This window comes from Bubalus bubalis, chromosome 9, assembly GCF_019923935.1.
Source record: "Bubalus bubalis isolate 160015118507 breed Murrah chromosome 9, NDDB_SH_1, whole genome shotgun sequence".
In the NCBI taxonomy this organism is placed as follows: domain Eukaryota; kingdom Metazoa; phylum Chordata; class Mammalia; order Artiodactyla; family Bovidae; genus Bubalus; species Bubalus bubalis.
The window spans coordinates 95,535,954-95,550,718 of record NC_059165.1 but is presented as its reverse complement, the minus strand read 5'-3'; the positions used below and the strand labels follow the sequence as shown (position 1 = coordinate 95,550,718).

The window sequence follows — 14,765 nt, the reverse complement described above, 5'->3', positions numbered from 1 at the left end:
CTCTGTCCATGGGATTCTCCAGGCAAGAATACTGGAGTGGATTGCCATTTACTGGAGTGGATTGCCATTTCCTCTTCTAGGGGATCCTCCCAACCCAGGGATCGAACCCACATCTCCTGCATGTCCTGCATTGGTAGGTAGGTTCTTTACCACTGAGCCACCAGGGGAACTGAGAAAGGTACATGGACTCTTATTATTCCTTGATTTCTATCAGGAACTTCTCTCGGAGGCAAAACTGTAGGAGCAGCTGGCTGGTAACTTACAGCACTGAAACAGTCTATCCCTTCCCCCCAGCAACTGGTGCAGTCCACCCCTGCACACCCAGCCCACGTCACTCCAGGCCCCGCCGTGTGTCCTCAACCTGCCCCCTATGCCCCAGTCCCCTGCCCGACCTTCGAACCTTGTACTCGAAGGCAGCCAGGCAGAGGTACAGCAAGTCCAAGACACGACCCAGCTGAGGGAGCGTCAGGTCTGCAGCCCAGCGCTGCAGCAGGGCCGGCTCAGCGTTCTTCAGGACCCATAGCACACACACCAGCAAGGTCCGACTGGACTCAGCAGAGAGGGCATAGCCTGAGCGAGCAGCCTGGGGCCGGAGAGCGGACAGGGGGATCAGAAGGAAGAGAGCTGACCTTCGTTTTCTCCACAGTAAAATGAGAACTGGCCGACTGGTACTTTATTACGTAACTTCTATTACTGGGTTATCGGGCACATGATGTCCAAAATGTCCAAAAAATCATAAGACATGTGAAGAGGTAGGGAGATGTGATTGATAAGGGAGAAAAGACATTAGACACAGGCACAAAGATGATCGGATGTTAGCTGGTGTCTCTGGGGACAAGGCCAGTACTCACCGCCACTGGGCCCTGGGAGATACTGGCCCGGGAGCCAGGGGCCAGGGGGCCACCTGCAATGGCCATGGCCACTGAGGGGTTGATGGTGCCTCCCACGTCCCCTTCACCTTCTGTGTCTGAGTCGAGCATAGAGGCCAGTCTTGAGCGTTGACCTGGGCCCTCTGGGACAAGAGAACCAAGAGCACTCGGTTAGTTCTCTTTCTCAAATTTCAGCTCAGAGGTCACCTCCTCAAGGAAGCCTTCCCTGATACCACCCTCCCAGACCAGGGTGTGGTCTCTAGTTACTGACTCCCAGAGCTCACTTATTGTATTTGCAATTAGATACAGTCATCGTACAACTAAGATCCACAAAAGCCTGGACTGTATCTGTCTGCTCTGGCCACGCTACGCTCAACGCTTAGAGCGTGGCCTGGTGCACGGGAGCAGTCACGGTAAAGATGACGACCACGACGGTGGCGACCGTGATAGGAACCGCTGCTGCCATCGCTGCAGCATCAGCCGACGCAGACTTGGCACTTCTTGCGTATCAGGTGGTGTGCCAAGCACTCTAAAAATATTAACTATGATTCTTCAACACGACCCTATGAGATAAGTTCTTTCATCATCCTTGCTTTATGGAAGAAGGGACTGAGGTACAGACAGGGTAAATTACCTGCTTGGGATCACACAGTAGGTAAATGGTAAAGCTAGAATTTTAACCTAAACAGTCTGGTTCCAAAATCTATGATCTTAAAAGATGATCCTCTCCACTCGCCCCAAAAACAGTATCATCAGAGAGAGCTGCTACCAACAAATACAGACTAGGTCTCAGCCTAGAGATTCTTGAGATACAAGGTCAACTGAATTTTATTCAAGCTCCAGCCCAGTTTAACATGGATTTCTGACTGGATTGAGGTGATCAGCCCCTTTTCCTATCTGCCTAAGAGAAGGAAAGATGAACCCTCACTGGGAAAAGAGGACACTGCCTCAGTCCTGATGGCCCTTTTACACACAATGTCCAAAATACAAGAAAAAAATCAGAAGACGTGAAGAGGCAGGAAAATGTGATTGACAGGGGAGAAAAAACAGCAGGAGCAGGCACGGCACAGAGATGATCAAATACTGAAGTGAGCAAACAAGGACACTGAAATAAAAAGTAGAGGATTTTCCTGGTGGTTCAGTGGCTAAGACTTTGCACTCCCAATGCAGGGGGTCTGGGTTGAATCCCTGGTCAAGGAACTACATCCCACATGCGGCAACTAAGAGTTCACGTGCTTCAACTAAAGACCTCAAATGCTCTAACTAAGACCCGGTGCAACCAAGTAAATAAATATATTTTTAAAGATAAAATGTAGAAGAGATGCACAAACAAGGGTAAAAAGATGGAGAATATCAACAGAGAGCCGAAATCTACAACAAAAAACATCAACTTTACAAGTGAAAAATAAAACATCTGGAATTCAGAACTCAACAGAGGGCATTAACAGAAGACCAGCCATAGCAGAAAGCAGAGGTCGTGAGCTCAAACACAGGGGAAAAGTTTCCCAACTCATGCACAAGAGAGCAAACAGAATGAAAAGCAGAACAGAGCACAGCAGACAAGTGTAACAGGATCATAAAGGTCAAACATACGTGTCATTGGAGTCCCAGGAGGAGAGAAGAGAGAAAACGAGGCAGAAAAAAAAAAAAATCAAAAGATAACAACTGAGAGTTTCCCCGAAATGACAAAGGGCATCAACCCACCAATTCCAAGTCTGTGTGTTTCAACCACAGTGCACGCTTGTTCATCGATGGTGCTGGTCAGTGTGCAAATTAATGAACACAAGGCTCCAACTGCCCTCTCACCCTGATGGTCCCCACCTCTCCCTGCTCCCACCTCTTTCTAACAGATAATTCATCTCCCGTTGATCGTGCACTGACAGTATTCCAGTCCTACACCTCCTCAGATTTTCACAAAATCCTAAGAGTAGTTGGTACTACCAGTGTCCCCATTTTAGAGGTGAGAAACTTGAGGCTCAGCAAGGTTAATGGCTTTCTTGAGGCCCTATGGCAGGACTTAAAGCCACTTCTCTGATGCTAACACTCAGGTTTTTTGCTCCTTGCCCACCTTTTCTGACTTGAGCCTTTTCTGACCTTGAGGCTTTCCTGGGGCCTTGTGGCAGAACTTAAACCTGCTCCTCTGACCTTCACACCCATGTTTTAACTCCTTGCCCACATTTCCTGACCTGAGCCTTGTGGGATCAATCAGGCCCCCAGACGGTGGAACCCACCCCGTCCCACCCTGCCCTGCTGACCGGCAAAGTCATGCAGCCGCGGCAGCGTGTCCCGGGCGAGTGAGAGCAGTGGCAGGTATAGCTCGGCCACCCGGGCCTTCACGGCGGCCTCAGCATAGCGGGGGTCGGCGTCATGGCCGCAGAGCAGGCTGTGGACAGCACAGATGGCCTTCTTGTGCAGCAGGGACGCCCTGTAAAGTAGTGAGATGCTCAGGATGGAGTGTGCGTGGATCCTGCACCCTACCCCCCACCCCGAGGGACCACACAGGGCCTGCACTCACCCCTCGGCCTCAGGTTCCATGGCTAAGGCCAGTTCCGTCAGCAGGAGCCCAGCTAGGAAATGCTGCTGCCGGAAAGGCCCGCTCAGCTCGAACATGCTGATCACCTTGGGGTCTGGGGCCTGGCTGGAGAAGGTGGAGCTCTGGAGAGGTTGGGGGACAAAACAGGGGATGAGGGAGTCAAGGGTCCGAGGGGAGAGGTCGGGGTTAACTCATCTGTGAGATGACAGGGGGTTGAGTCCAAAATCAGAGATCTTAGAAATGGCAGATGGAATGCCAGTCTGGGAGTTAGAAGTAAGAAATCAGAAGCTGGTCCTCCCGGGAAGTTGCTGAGAATGCAGGGTCAGAGGTGAAGGGTCAGCGAGAAGGGGTCAATCCCTTGAGCACTGGCCTATGTGTGAGATGGACAGAGATGAGGGCTGGAAGGCAAGAGGTCGATAGGTCAAGAAGAGGTGGCAGAAGTGAGGCCAGCCCACCTGGGACGCGGTGGAGGACACAGAGGGCGAGGGCGAGGCTGGGGGCGACAGAGGGCAGCAGGGGAGGTTGAGGGTCACGTAGTGCTCATGGCTGCACAGGATGCGTGTGAAGTCCATGCGCAGCGTCAGCAGCACTGCCGGGTTGGGGGCCGACTGCAGCCGTGTGGCCACCTGCAGGGGAGGGGTTGGCAGGAGACATTACATGGTTCTGCCCACCCTCCACCCACGTCCCCTGGAGGACTGCCAGCCCCCCACGTTCCTGCAGGTGCGCCGTGCCCGCCTCGCCCACTCCTACCTGCTTGTAGTGAGCCCGGACCAGGCTGAAGACAAAGCCGCGGTCCACCAGGGACAGCAGGTCGCTGAGGAAGAAGGCCAGGCTGGCGTTGAGGCGCTCGGCCAGCTCCATGTCCTGGGGGCACAGGGCCTGTCAGCCTACGCCCACTCGCCCCATGGAGCCTCAGTCCCTGCCCTGGGCCTGGCTCTTGCCAAGGCCACCAGTGACCTCCAGGAGCCGGGTCACTGCCACAAAGCCTTGGGCCTCCTTGACACGCCCTTGTCTCAGCTCCAGACTCCTGGCCTGCCTGGTTGTCCTCCTCTCTCTGACTAGCTCTTCCCTTCCCCCTCAGGTAGGTGTCTTCTCTCCATCCAGCTCTGTTGAGGGCACTCTTTTTTCTTCTCTCACCAGATTTTATTTATTTATTTTTATAAGTATTTATTTATTTGGCTGTGCTAGGTCTTCATTGCAGCATGTGAGATCTAGTTCCCTGGCCAGGGATCAAACCCTGGGCTCCCTGCATGGGGAGCACCGAGTCTTAGCCACTGGACCACCAGGGAAGTCCCTTCTCTCACCAGATTTCAGTAAGACAAAACAGATGGCAGAGACTGGCTGCTAACCTCCCCTGCTCCCATATCCTCTCTTAGGTACTGGGACCCTTTCTCAGAGTTCAGAGCTGGGTAGGGACTACATTTCCCAGCCTTCCTTGCAGCTGAGAAAAATCACGTGACCATATTCTGGCCAATGGAATTTGAGAAAAGTGATGTGGCTGGTCCTCCTGTTCCCACCACCTGATGTGTTGGGTACTATGATGAACTGAGATGGCCAGGCCCACACTGTGGAGCTCCCTGCAACCCACTTACGCTCAGGAATAAACTCTGGTCACATTTAAACCGCTTGTGATGATATTCAAGCAAATTAACTTTTGCCCTAACTGATAAAAGTATTCCAGATAGTTCTACATGTTTCAAAGACACCTAACAAGATGCTATTTCAAAAGAAGCCTGGGGACTTCCTTGGTGGTCCAGTGGTTAAGCTTCTGCCTATCAATGCAGAGGACACAAATTCAATCCCTGAAGCGGGAAGATCCCATGCACTTTGGAGCAACTAAGCCTATATTCTACCAACTATTGAGCCTGTGCTTACAACAAGAGTTGTTCATTCGCAAAGTCGTATCTGACTCTGTGATCTGATGGATTGCAGCATGTCAGGCTCCCGTCCTTCACTATCTCCGGGAGTTTGCTCAAATTCATGTCCACTGAGTCAATGATGCTATCTAACCATTTCATCCTCTGCTGCCCTCTTCTCCTTTTGCCTTCAATTTTTCCCAGCATCAGATTCTTTTCCAATGAGTTGGCTCTTAGCATCAGGTGGCCAAGACAAGAGAAGCCACCACCACGAGAAGCCTGAGCACTGCAAACTGGAGCGTAGCCCCCTGCTTGCTGCAACTAGAGAAAACTCGTTTACAGCAATGAAGACCCATCACAGCCAAAAACAAATTAATTAAGTAAAAAAAAAAAGGGGGGGGGGAAGCCTGAAGGATGAGAAAAAAGGAACAGTAAGTGCAAAGGCCCTGGAGCAGGAAGTGCCCAGCAAGTGGAGGAACAGCAAGGAGGCTGATATGGCCTCAAGGCCCAGCTGCCCTCCTGTTCTCGTGAGTTACCCTATGGCCTCAGAAGTTAGCCTCAGGGGTTCTCAGGTCCTGTGACCCAGAGACAAAATACAAAACCCGCCTGAGCTCCAAGTCCACAGGAGGGCAGAGACAGGGTCTGCCTGGTGCACTGAGCCTGATATAGTTGGATGCTCCATAAATGTCCAGTGAAGGAATGACCACTGGGACCCGTCACCAATGCCCCCCCAGTGGCTGTGACGAAGCTGCTCCTCAAGGGTGCTGTTCTTCCCCGTAGCCTTCTTGAAGGGGGGTTTCCTCGTAATCTGGAGCTTAGCTCTTAGGGAGACTTTGGTGCAACCAGGTCAAGGCCTTTGAGATCAGCCCAAAGGTCAAGCGGAATTGCACAAGAGCCAGCTTGGGCTGGACTGGCATTTCAAACATCTGGAAAATTCCCATCAAATACAGAAGTCCCCTTTCTCTTTGGAAATCAGACATTCTAGACTTCCCTGGTGGCTGAGTGGTTATGAATTCACCTGCCAATGCAGGAGACACAGGTTCGATCCTTGATCCGGGAGGATTCCCACATGCTTCGGAGCAACTAAGCCCATGTGCCACAACTACTGAACCTGTGCTCTAGAGCCTCGGAGCCACAACTACGGAGCCCACGTGCTACAACCACTGAAGCCTGCGTGCCCTAGAGCCTGTGCTCCACAACAACGAGAAGCCTGCACAGCGCAACTAGAGGGCAGACCCCACTCTCCGGAACTAAAGCAAGGTGCGAGCCTTTCTTTACCAGCACTCCCCAAAATAAATACATTAATTAAATAAAGCTATACAAAAAACCAAAATAAATAAACAAACTTATTAAAAAAATCAAACATTCTGGCCACAGCCAGTGGGCACATGCCCTCTGGTCCACCAGAAGCCCTACTCTCCCAACTGAAGCTGATGGTGAGGGTTCAGATCTCCATTCTGCCCCTTCCCAGTCATGTGATATCAGGTTATTAGTCATTCTCTGCCTGAGTTTCTCCATTGGTAAAATGGAGAAAACAATAACACTAAGTTCATGAAGCTGTTGGGAGAGTTTAATGATGGGATCCATCTAAAGTATTTAGGTACACAGCAAGTGCTCAACAAACGCACAATTATCATCATTATTGTCTGCACAGCTCCTGTGAGCACTAGAATCAGTGGTTCAGCGTCTGGATAATTGTCAAGGTTTCAAATATCAATGTCCATTTATTGAGTACTTACTGTATACTGGCACTGTGCAAGGGCTAATGGATCTGCCCTGCCAGCTCCCTGCCCTCCCCAACTCTTATTCCCGTCTTTGGTTAACTCCACTGCAGCCTGAAGCATAGGCTCAGGCTCACTGCTTTCTAACAGAGGCAGGTCCTGCCCCAGGGCCTTTGCAACTGCTGTTCCCACTGCCTAGAACATTCTTTCCTTGGATATCACATAGACTGCTTCTTTACCTCCTTCAAATCTCTCCCTAACAGCTCCATGAAGGCAAGGAACTGGGTCTGCTTTGGTCACCACTGTCTGTCTCTAGTTTCCAGCCTAGGGCTGTAAAGCACACAGTAGGTGCTTTAAGAAACAGATGTTGAGTGAACAGACCCATCCAGTGAATGGGATTTGTGGTCTTGCAGCCAGGAAGCACCAGGCAGATTGGCACCCCACCTGGCTGGCTCCATGTCTTCCCTCAGCACCCCCGCCCCCCACACACACCACGGAGGCCCCACACCCCTCACCTTGTGGACACGGGTGATAACCTCCAGGCCTACAGAGCCCACTAGGGCTGTGATGTCGTCCAGGAAGCGTCCAGGGAAGCGAAGTTTGCGGGGCGTGTCCAGCTTCTGACCCAGGAGCAGGTGCAGCGTCATGCTTTTCACCTGGGGGCCGAACGAGAGGACAGGGGGTGGAGGTGGAGGTGGCTCGCCAGAAGGGGGTGGAACTTGGGGGACTGTGAGTGATGGCTTGAGGTGGGTTAAAGGTGGGCATAAGGGATCCTGGGACCTGACTGTGTGGGTGGGGCCCGAGAATGGTGGGCGGGGCCTGAGAAGGCCATGGGTGGGGCCTAAGTGAGGGCTAGCTAGAGGGGTAGGAGGCTCAGAGAGAGCATGTGTGGGGTTTAGAACTGGTCTCCAGTGGTCAAAGTTGGGTGGTAGGAATGAGGGTGGGGCTTCAAGGCCCACCAGATTGAGGTGGGGGCAGTTACTGTCAGCAGGAATAGTTCAAGGCACCTCTTGAGGAGTCTGGGGGCATGTTCAAGTCTGATCTCAATAGTTTCCTTCTGTCTCTTAGGGATGAGGTGGGTCTCCTTGCTAGGTAGTTTCTCAATGCTGTCACAGGAAAAATGGGGGGAGAATCCTTCACACAGGGGAGGCGGTTTCAAGTAAGTTTCAGGAGCTCTTCAGGGAGAGATTCCCTTAGGCATCTCTTATCTCCATGTGGGGGGTCTCTTGGGGCCATTTCTCAGGGGGCTTAGATGAAATCTCAGGGGGTTTCTCTCCCTTAAGAGAGTCTCTCCAGGGGCCCTTGCTCTAGGGCAGGGAACAGGGAGTCTCACCATGAGCTGGAAGAAGAACCAGGCGTGCTGCAGGACGGCTTCACGCACAGCACTGCCGCTGACCACCCACTGCAGGGCCAGCTCCTCATGCAGCAGCTGGGGGCAGGGGCAGGGGTCACGGAGTGCAGAGGCACCCACGCTGTACCCCCAGCGTGACGGGAGGATGCAGCTGGATGGCTCGGGGTTAGCGCAATGGGAGGCCATGCAGGAGGAGAGGGGCCAGAAGGAGTCAGTGTGCCCTCTCCCTGGCTCTCCAGACCCCACTGGGCTTGGGGGGTCAAGGGAGCTCTGGACCCCAAAGTGGAGTCACCCACCCCATCTCCGACTACCTTCTGCATAGTGGGTCTCGGCTGGGTGGTGGGCGGGGACGAGGAGGAGCTCTCGAGGCAGGAAGAGGTTCGGCTAGAGCTGCGGTCGATGGCCTATGATGGAATGGCGAGGGGATGGGATGGTAGGGGGTGGGGGGTGGTTAGTGTGGGTACAGACGGTACGGATGGAGAAGAGAGACGGTCGGTGGCATGGATGGAGGGGAGGTGTGCCCATGTGGACGGACAGTGGGGGCGTGGATGGAACGAGCAGTGTTAATAAATAAAGACAGCAGTGTGTGGATTCAGACAGAGAAGGCATGAAAGTGATGGAAGAGATGAGAATAAGCAAGACACGGTAAGGAGGCGACAAGCAGAGTGAAGGGGACAGGTGAGCATGTGGACGGGAGCCCATCAGAGGTGAGCACGGATGGAGCAGGACCAGGCAGACAAAAGTAAGAGAAAAGTGGTGGGGGGTGGGGCATGTGGGTGGAGAGAATGAAATCAACATAGGTGGAGACGATAACGTGGTCAGAGCAGGGAGCGTGAGTGGGGTTGAGGGTGGAGGGTGAGTCCATGAGTTCACCGATGGACAGGGCAACAAGGAGGAGTGAGAGCGTAGACAGGGGCGCAGAGTACAGACAAAGGAGATTAAAGGGGAGAATGGAGGAGGAGAAAGAAGAAAAAGAAAGATAAGGACAGAGGAGGTGAAATAGTGAGAGGCAGCAGGAGCAGCCGAGAGCTCCACGTTCCAGGCCTGGCCCCACTCCAGCCTTACTTGGGGCCTCGCCAGGCCTCAGCATCCCCATCTGTGAAATGGGCATGGAGTGCTCAAGCTCCACTCTCCCCACCTCCTTGGCTGGTCAGAAGGTGAGGCCACTGACAGGGAGAGGAGATGACCCAATGATGGAGCTGGCCCAGCCCTGGGAACTGCCTCGAGCATGAGGGGGCCCCCACAGCTCCCAGTCCCAGCCACACACCCTGGGCTCCCTGGCCTGTATCAGATGGGCCACCCACTGCCAAGGCCTGCCAAGGCCAGCCTCACTGCCGCCTCCCCCCTCCTCCTCCTGAGGTCCGGAATGCCTGCCCTCTTGACACCTTGTCACCTGCAGTGTGCCCTTCCAAGCCCAGCTGACACCCCAGAGAACTGAGGGCACTGTGGGGAGGCCTGTTAAAAATGTCAGGGGGGTATGGAAAGGCCCATGAAGCCAGACTCTCAGAAATCTTAGAAGCCTGCCCAGAAGTTCCCCTGCTCAAGCTGTGAACAGTCCCCTGGTTGCCATGCTGTGCAGGTTGCCTAGGTGACAGGTACAAAGCTGGAACACGTGGCCTGGGGCCAAGCGTGCAGGGAATCTAGCCTTGGGTGCCCAGGGGCCTCTGAGCTTGCTCCCAACCTCTGCAGAGCCTTTCCCTCCACCTGGAACACCCACTCGTCCCTGGCTGGCTCTATCTCACTCTTTAGGTCACCTTCTAGGAGAGAGACTCTTCAGACCACCCTGTCTCGGTTCACTTCCTTGCAGGCGTTTTCACCTCCTACACTTACATAGTCATGCGTTTGTTTGATGGGCATCAATCTCCCCAACTAGCCAGCAACTCAAGGATGAGGCTGGCCCGAGGATCTGTCTCCCCAACAAAGTCCTACCTGCGATGCCCTAACTCCTTCCCAGGCTTGGGGTCGCTGCACTGAACAGCGAGTCTTCACTACTTCTGAAAATTCAAAGCCTGGAGCGCAGAGCGAGCCCCTAACAGAACCAGGACTCATCCTAGGACTATCTGATGGCAAAGCCCCTCCCCACACCCAGGGTCCTGGGAAGGGGTCCCTCTGCCTGAATGGGGTGAGGGAGCCAAGGTTCAGTTCTGCCCTCTGGGCATCATTCAGGTTGCTGTGTCAAGGGGACAGCTGAATCTCCTGAACAGAGTGGATTAAGGAGAGAGAGAGGCCATGCAGGAAGTGAGGTTAGAGTGGCTGGGTCATTTGCATGCTGTTGCATACTGCCCCTCCCTTTCTGTCACTGCACATCAATTGCATGCTATTTGGATACTACTCTGTCCCTTCTGTCTCTGCCTGAGGCTGTGGTCTGTGTGGCAGCAAAAGGCTGGTGAAGATGCCCGTGTTGCCTACAACATCCATGCCACAGCCCCAAACGAAGGCAGGAGGTGGGGGGGGGGGGGGTCTGCTGCCTCCTCCAGGCAGCCCCCCTAGGTTAGTTGGCAGCAGCCAGGAAGGTGGGAGGAGCCCATGCTGAGGTGGGGTGATGCACGTGCAGGGGCACGTCAGGTAGGGAGGGCACCTGTCTGGGGTCGGCCCCACAATAAGGGGGGGCCCGTCGCAGCACAGCCTTGCTGCCTCCCGGAGCATAAGCAGCATTCACCCAGGAGTGTGAGCGGTCGATACCCTGGAGATACATGGGTAAATGGGAGTGTCTGTGGGCAGAGGGCAGGGAAACCAGCAACAAACACAGACCATGCTCACTGCCCTGGGCCACACATGTGCCCACGTGGACACCCACATGTGACCCTGCAATACACGTGTGCAAAACACGCACAAGGTATGTGTGTCTATGCCTCCCACATATGTCTGTGCATGGAATACACGAGTACACGCAACCGTGCTCCAATGTGTGTGGGCAATGTGCACAAGGACGCCCCCTGTGGATACATGCGTGTGGCACATGTGGAAACACCCCGCTGCGCTACGTACACGCTGCTCTTCTTTCAAGCTCCAGTCACCCATCCTTGGGTCAGCCTCAGAATCCAAGTCACAGATCCCAAACTGACAGCCAGATCCCAGCCTTGCTGTCCAGGGTCAAGTTTTTTTTTTTTTTTTTTTTTTTTTGCCATTCTGTGTGGCTTGTGTGAAGGAAATAGCAACCCACTCCAATATTCTTGCCTGGAGAATCCCATGGACAGAGGAGCCTGCCAGGCTAAGGTCCACTGGGTCACAAAGAGTCGGACACAACTGAAGTGACTTAGCACACACACACGCACACACACACACACACACACGTGCGTGGCTTGTGGGATCTTAGTTCCCCAACCAGGGATTGAACCCGCACCCCTGGCAGTGAAAGTGCGGAGTCCTACCCACTGGACCGCCAGGGGATCCCCCAGGGTCAAGTCTTCATCTGTGCTGCTGTCTGTCGTTCCATTTTCCTTCAACACTGAGATCTTTCACCCACCCACACAGCAGCCATGACCCCTGAGGCTGGCGCCAGCAGGGGCCGCTAGCCTACCTTGCTGGCCAAGATGCGGGAAACCTCGTCATCCACAGAGCCAGGGGCCACGGCCAGGTCGGGGTTGCTGCTGCTGATACTCTTAGAACGTGCCAGGTAGAGGCTGGCGGGGCGGCCAGGGCCACGGGCCAGTGTGGCAGGCTGCACCGTCACTGGAGGGGCCCCTGAGGATGGAAGGAATATGCTTAGCCCCCTGCCCACCTGCCCTGATGACCTCCTGTCCCTTCCCAGTCGGATGCCCTTGGTGAAGACACTTTCTTTGTGTTTTTGTTGTTATGGGTTGTTCTTTTGGCTGCATCATGCAGCATGAAGGATCTTAGTTCCCCGACCAGGGATTGAACCCACGTCCCCTGCAGTGGAAGCACAGAGTCTTAACCACTGGACCTCCAGGGAAGTCCCCAAAGTCAACTTCTGCCTCTAAACCTCTAGGTTCCTCACCCATAAAATGGGTGTCACAGTGGCTCTGCCTCATAGCAATTTTGAAAAGGATGAAAAACACGGAGTGCCCGGCATATTGTATGTGTCCAGAGGGATTACTGGCTATTATTAATCATTTAGCAAATGAAAATAATCCAACTTTACTGAGTGTTCACTGTGCCAAGTATTTCACCATGCTGTTTGGACTTCCCTAGGGGCTCAGATGGTAAAGAATCTGCCTGCAATGCAGGAGACTTGGGCTCAGTCCCTGGGTCAGGAAGATCCCCTGGAGAAGGAAATGGCAACCCACTCCAGTATTCTTGCCTGGAGAATCCCATGGACGGAGGAGCCTGGGGGGCTACAGTCCCTGGGGTCGCTGAGTGACTAACACTTTCACTTGCCATTTATTATTACTAACACCCCCACGGGAGGGGCACTAGTATTATCAATGGTTAAAAGATAGGAAAACAGGCCAAGAGAGGTAAAGGCATTGCCTGAGGTCACAGAGCTTACAGGCAGAACTGAGAGTCAAACCCAGGCTGCTCTGCTCCAGTCCCTGCTTGCTAACTGGCTGAATCGCTTGTCAATAAAATTTATAGAGACCACAGTCCTGGGGCTGGGATACAAAGCTCTCTCTCTCTCTCTCTCTCTCTCGCTCTCCTATAAATTGTGTAAACCAACCAAGGCCTGTACAGCCTCAGGACCTGTGCACATGCCTTCCCCTTGCTTAGGATGCTTCCCTCTCAGGTATTTCCTGTGCCCCCGAGTCTCCCACCAAGACTCACCACCCGGGAGGCTGGGCTCTGTGCCAGGCAGTCGAAAGGCGTAGTAGACATATGCAGCCAGCACCGGGCAGTGACCACGGGTGTCCTGGGCACCCTCTAGGCTCCGGTGGACGAGGCTGACCACATGGGCCATTGCTTCAAAGGCGCCACGACCCAGGTTCACTGCCAGGCAGAGCAGAGGTTAAGTTCCAAGCTCCTGCTTCAGGATCCAAGGGGGGTCATGTGGTCTTCAAAAGATCAGGGGACTAGGGGACTGAGGGGCCATTTTTCAGATTGGAAAGTTGAGCCCAGAGAGATAAATGGGCTATGGGAGGTCACCGCTAGACCCCGGGCCCACTCTCTAGATGGGGGAGCTCAAGTCTGAGTCTGTGACAGCTCACCAATCTGGCCACCAATGACCGGGGGCCGCACAACCAGACGAACGAGCTTGTCCAGCACATGGTGGGAGAAGGCGACGAGGGGCTCGGGGCTGGCGAGGCGCAGGGCCGCCAGGCTGGCCCGCAGCTCCTGCTCCACGGTGCCCTCACTCAGCACCGCGTCCTTCAGCCGGAAGGGAAAGGCCCCCTCCTCCAGGACGTGCACCAGGGTGAAGAACTTGTCCAGGTGGGGGTCCTGGTGGGGGACCAGGGGTGAGCGGGGTAGGAACAGGGAAGGACCAGGGGTGAGCAGGGTAGGACTGGGGTTTGAGCGGGAGACTGAGTGGGTCAAGACACCGAGGCTGGAAGCCAGTGAATGGAAAAGAAATGAGGAGGGAACTTCCCTGGTGGTCCAATAGTTAATAATCCACTTGCCAATGCAGGGGATGTGGATTCGAACCCTGGCCCGAGAAGATCCCACATGCCCACGGAGCAACTAAGCCTGTGCACCACAATTACTGAGCCCAGGCTCTAGAGCCCACATGCCCCAACTACTGAAGCCCGCACACTGCAACTTCTAAAACCCGTGTGCCCGAGAGCCTGCACTCCACAACAAGAGAAGCCACCATAACTAGGGAGGAGCCCCAACTCACTGCAACTAGAGAAAGTGTGTGCAGCAACGAAGACCTAGCACAGCCAAAAATAAATAGATAAAAAAAAAAAGACAGGAGAGATCGCAGACATAGCAAGGGACAAATTGGGGCCGGGGGAAGAGGAGAGACCATGCAAAAAAGGCCAAAGCTCCAGCTGCGATGGCCATTGGCATGGCTACCCCGCCTGAGTCAGCAGCTTCCCAGGAGCCAGCCTTGCTGACCAAAGTCACGTCCATGGCCCAAGGCCAGGCCTCCCAGGACAGAGGAAACTGTTGCCCAACCCCAGGGCCAGACTCCCGGGTTGCGGCCCCGCCCCCTACCTGGGGATGCACAGAGGACACAGCTGTGAGCTCCACGCTGAACACGCCCTTGTGACCATCCACCCAGCGCATGCCGGGCAGCGCCACCTGCGGGAGGAACACGCCAGGTGGGCACGGGCCCGCCCTCCCCCGCCACTGCTCAGGCCACCAGCTCAGCCATTGCGACACTGTGGCCTGACTGTGGCCCTGCCTGGGGGAACTGCTGGGCACCTTGCCCCCTGGCCCCGCAGCCCAGCCCAGAGATGGGGGTGGATTGTGGGCAGCACTGACGGGGGTCCACAGGGCAAGCTCAGGGATGCCCAGGACGCTCACAGGAGAAGGGAGACTGAGGATGAATGTTATTGGAGGGAATGAACAGAAGACAGCATAATGAGGACCCGGGTG

General features: G+C 54.4%; 1 protein-coding gene across 12 annotated transcripts in view; it reads right to left on the bottom strand.

Annotated features, from left to right (window-relative positions):
• DOCK6 (dedicator of cytokinesis 6) overlaps window positions 1-14,765 on the bottom strand; it is a 47,332-nt gene that overhangs the window by 10,197 nt on the left and 22,370 nt on the right. For 8 of the 12 annotated variants that reach the window (XM_045166716.1, XM_045166715.1, XM_045166714.1 and 5 more), the window contains 14 exons: window positions 14,382-14,468; window positions 13,433-13,664; window positions 13,053-13,214; window positions 11,851-12,014; window positions 10,909-11,013; window positions 8,642-8,734; window positions 8,313-8,408; window positions 7,495-7,635; window positions 4,153-4,266; window positions 3,858-4,028; window positions 3,385-3,524; window positions 3,125-3,294; window positions 852-1,012; window positions 401-583 (listed from right to left, as the gene is read on the bottom strand). In XM_045166716.1, coding sequence (XP_045022651.1) covers window positions 401-583; window positions 852-1,012; window positions 3,125-3,294; window positions 3,385-3,524; window positions 3,858-4,028; window positions 4,153-4,266; window positions 7,495-7,635; window positions 8,313-8,408; window positions 8,642-8,734; window positions 10,909-11,013; window positions 11,851-12,014; window positions 13,053-13,214; window positions 13,433-13,664; window positions 14,382-14,468 — 2,019 coding nt within the window. The remainder of the gene's footprint in view (window positions 1-400; window positions 584-851; window positions 1,013-3,124; window positions 3,295-3,384; window positions 3,525-3,857; window positions 4,029-4,152; window positions 4,267-7,494; window positions 7,636-8,312; window positions 8,409-8,641; window positions 8,735-10,908; window positions 11,014-11,850; window positions 12,015-13,052; window positions 13,215-13,432; window positions 13,665-14,381; window positions 14,469-14,765) is intronic. The other 4 variants (XM_045166712.1, XM_044948130.2, XM_045166713.1 and 1 more) reach the window with 2 other exon arrangements.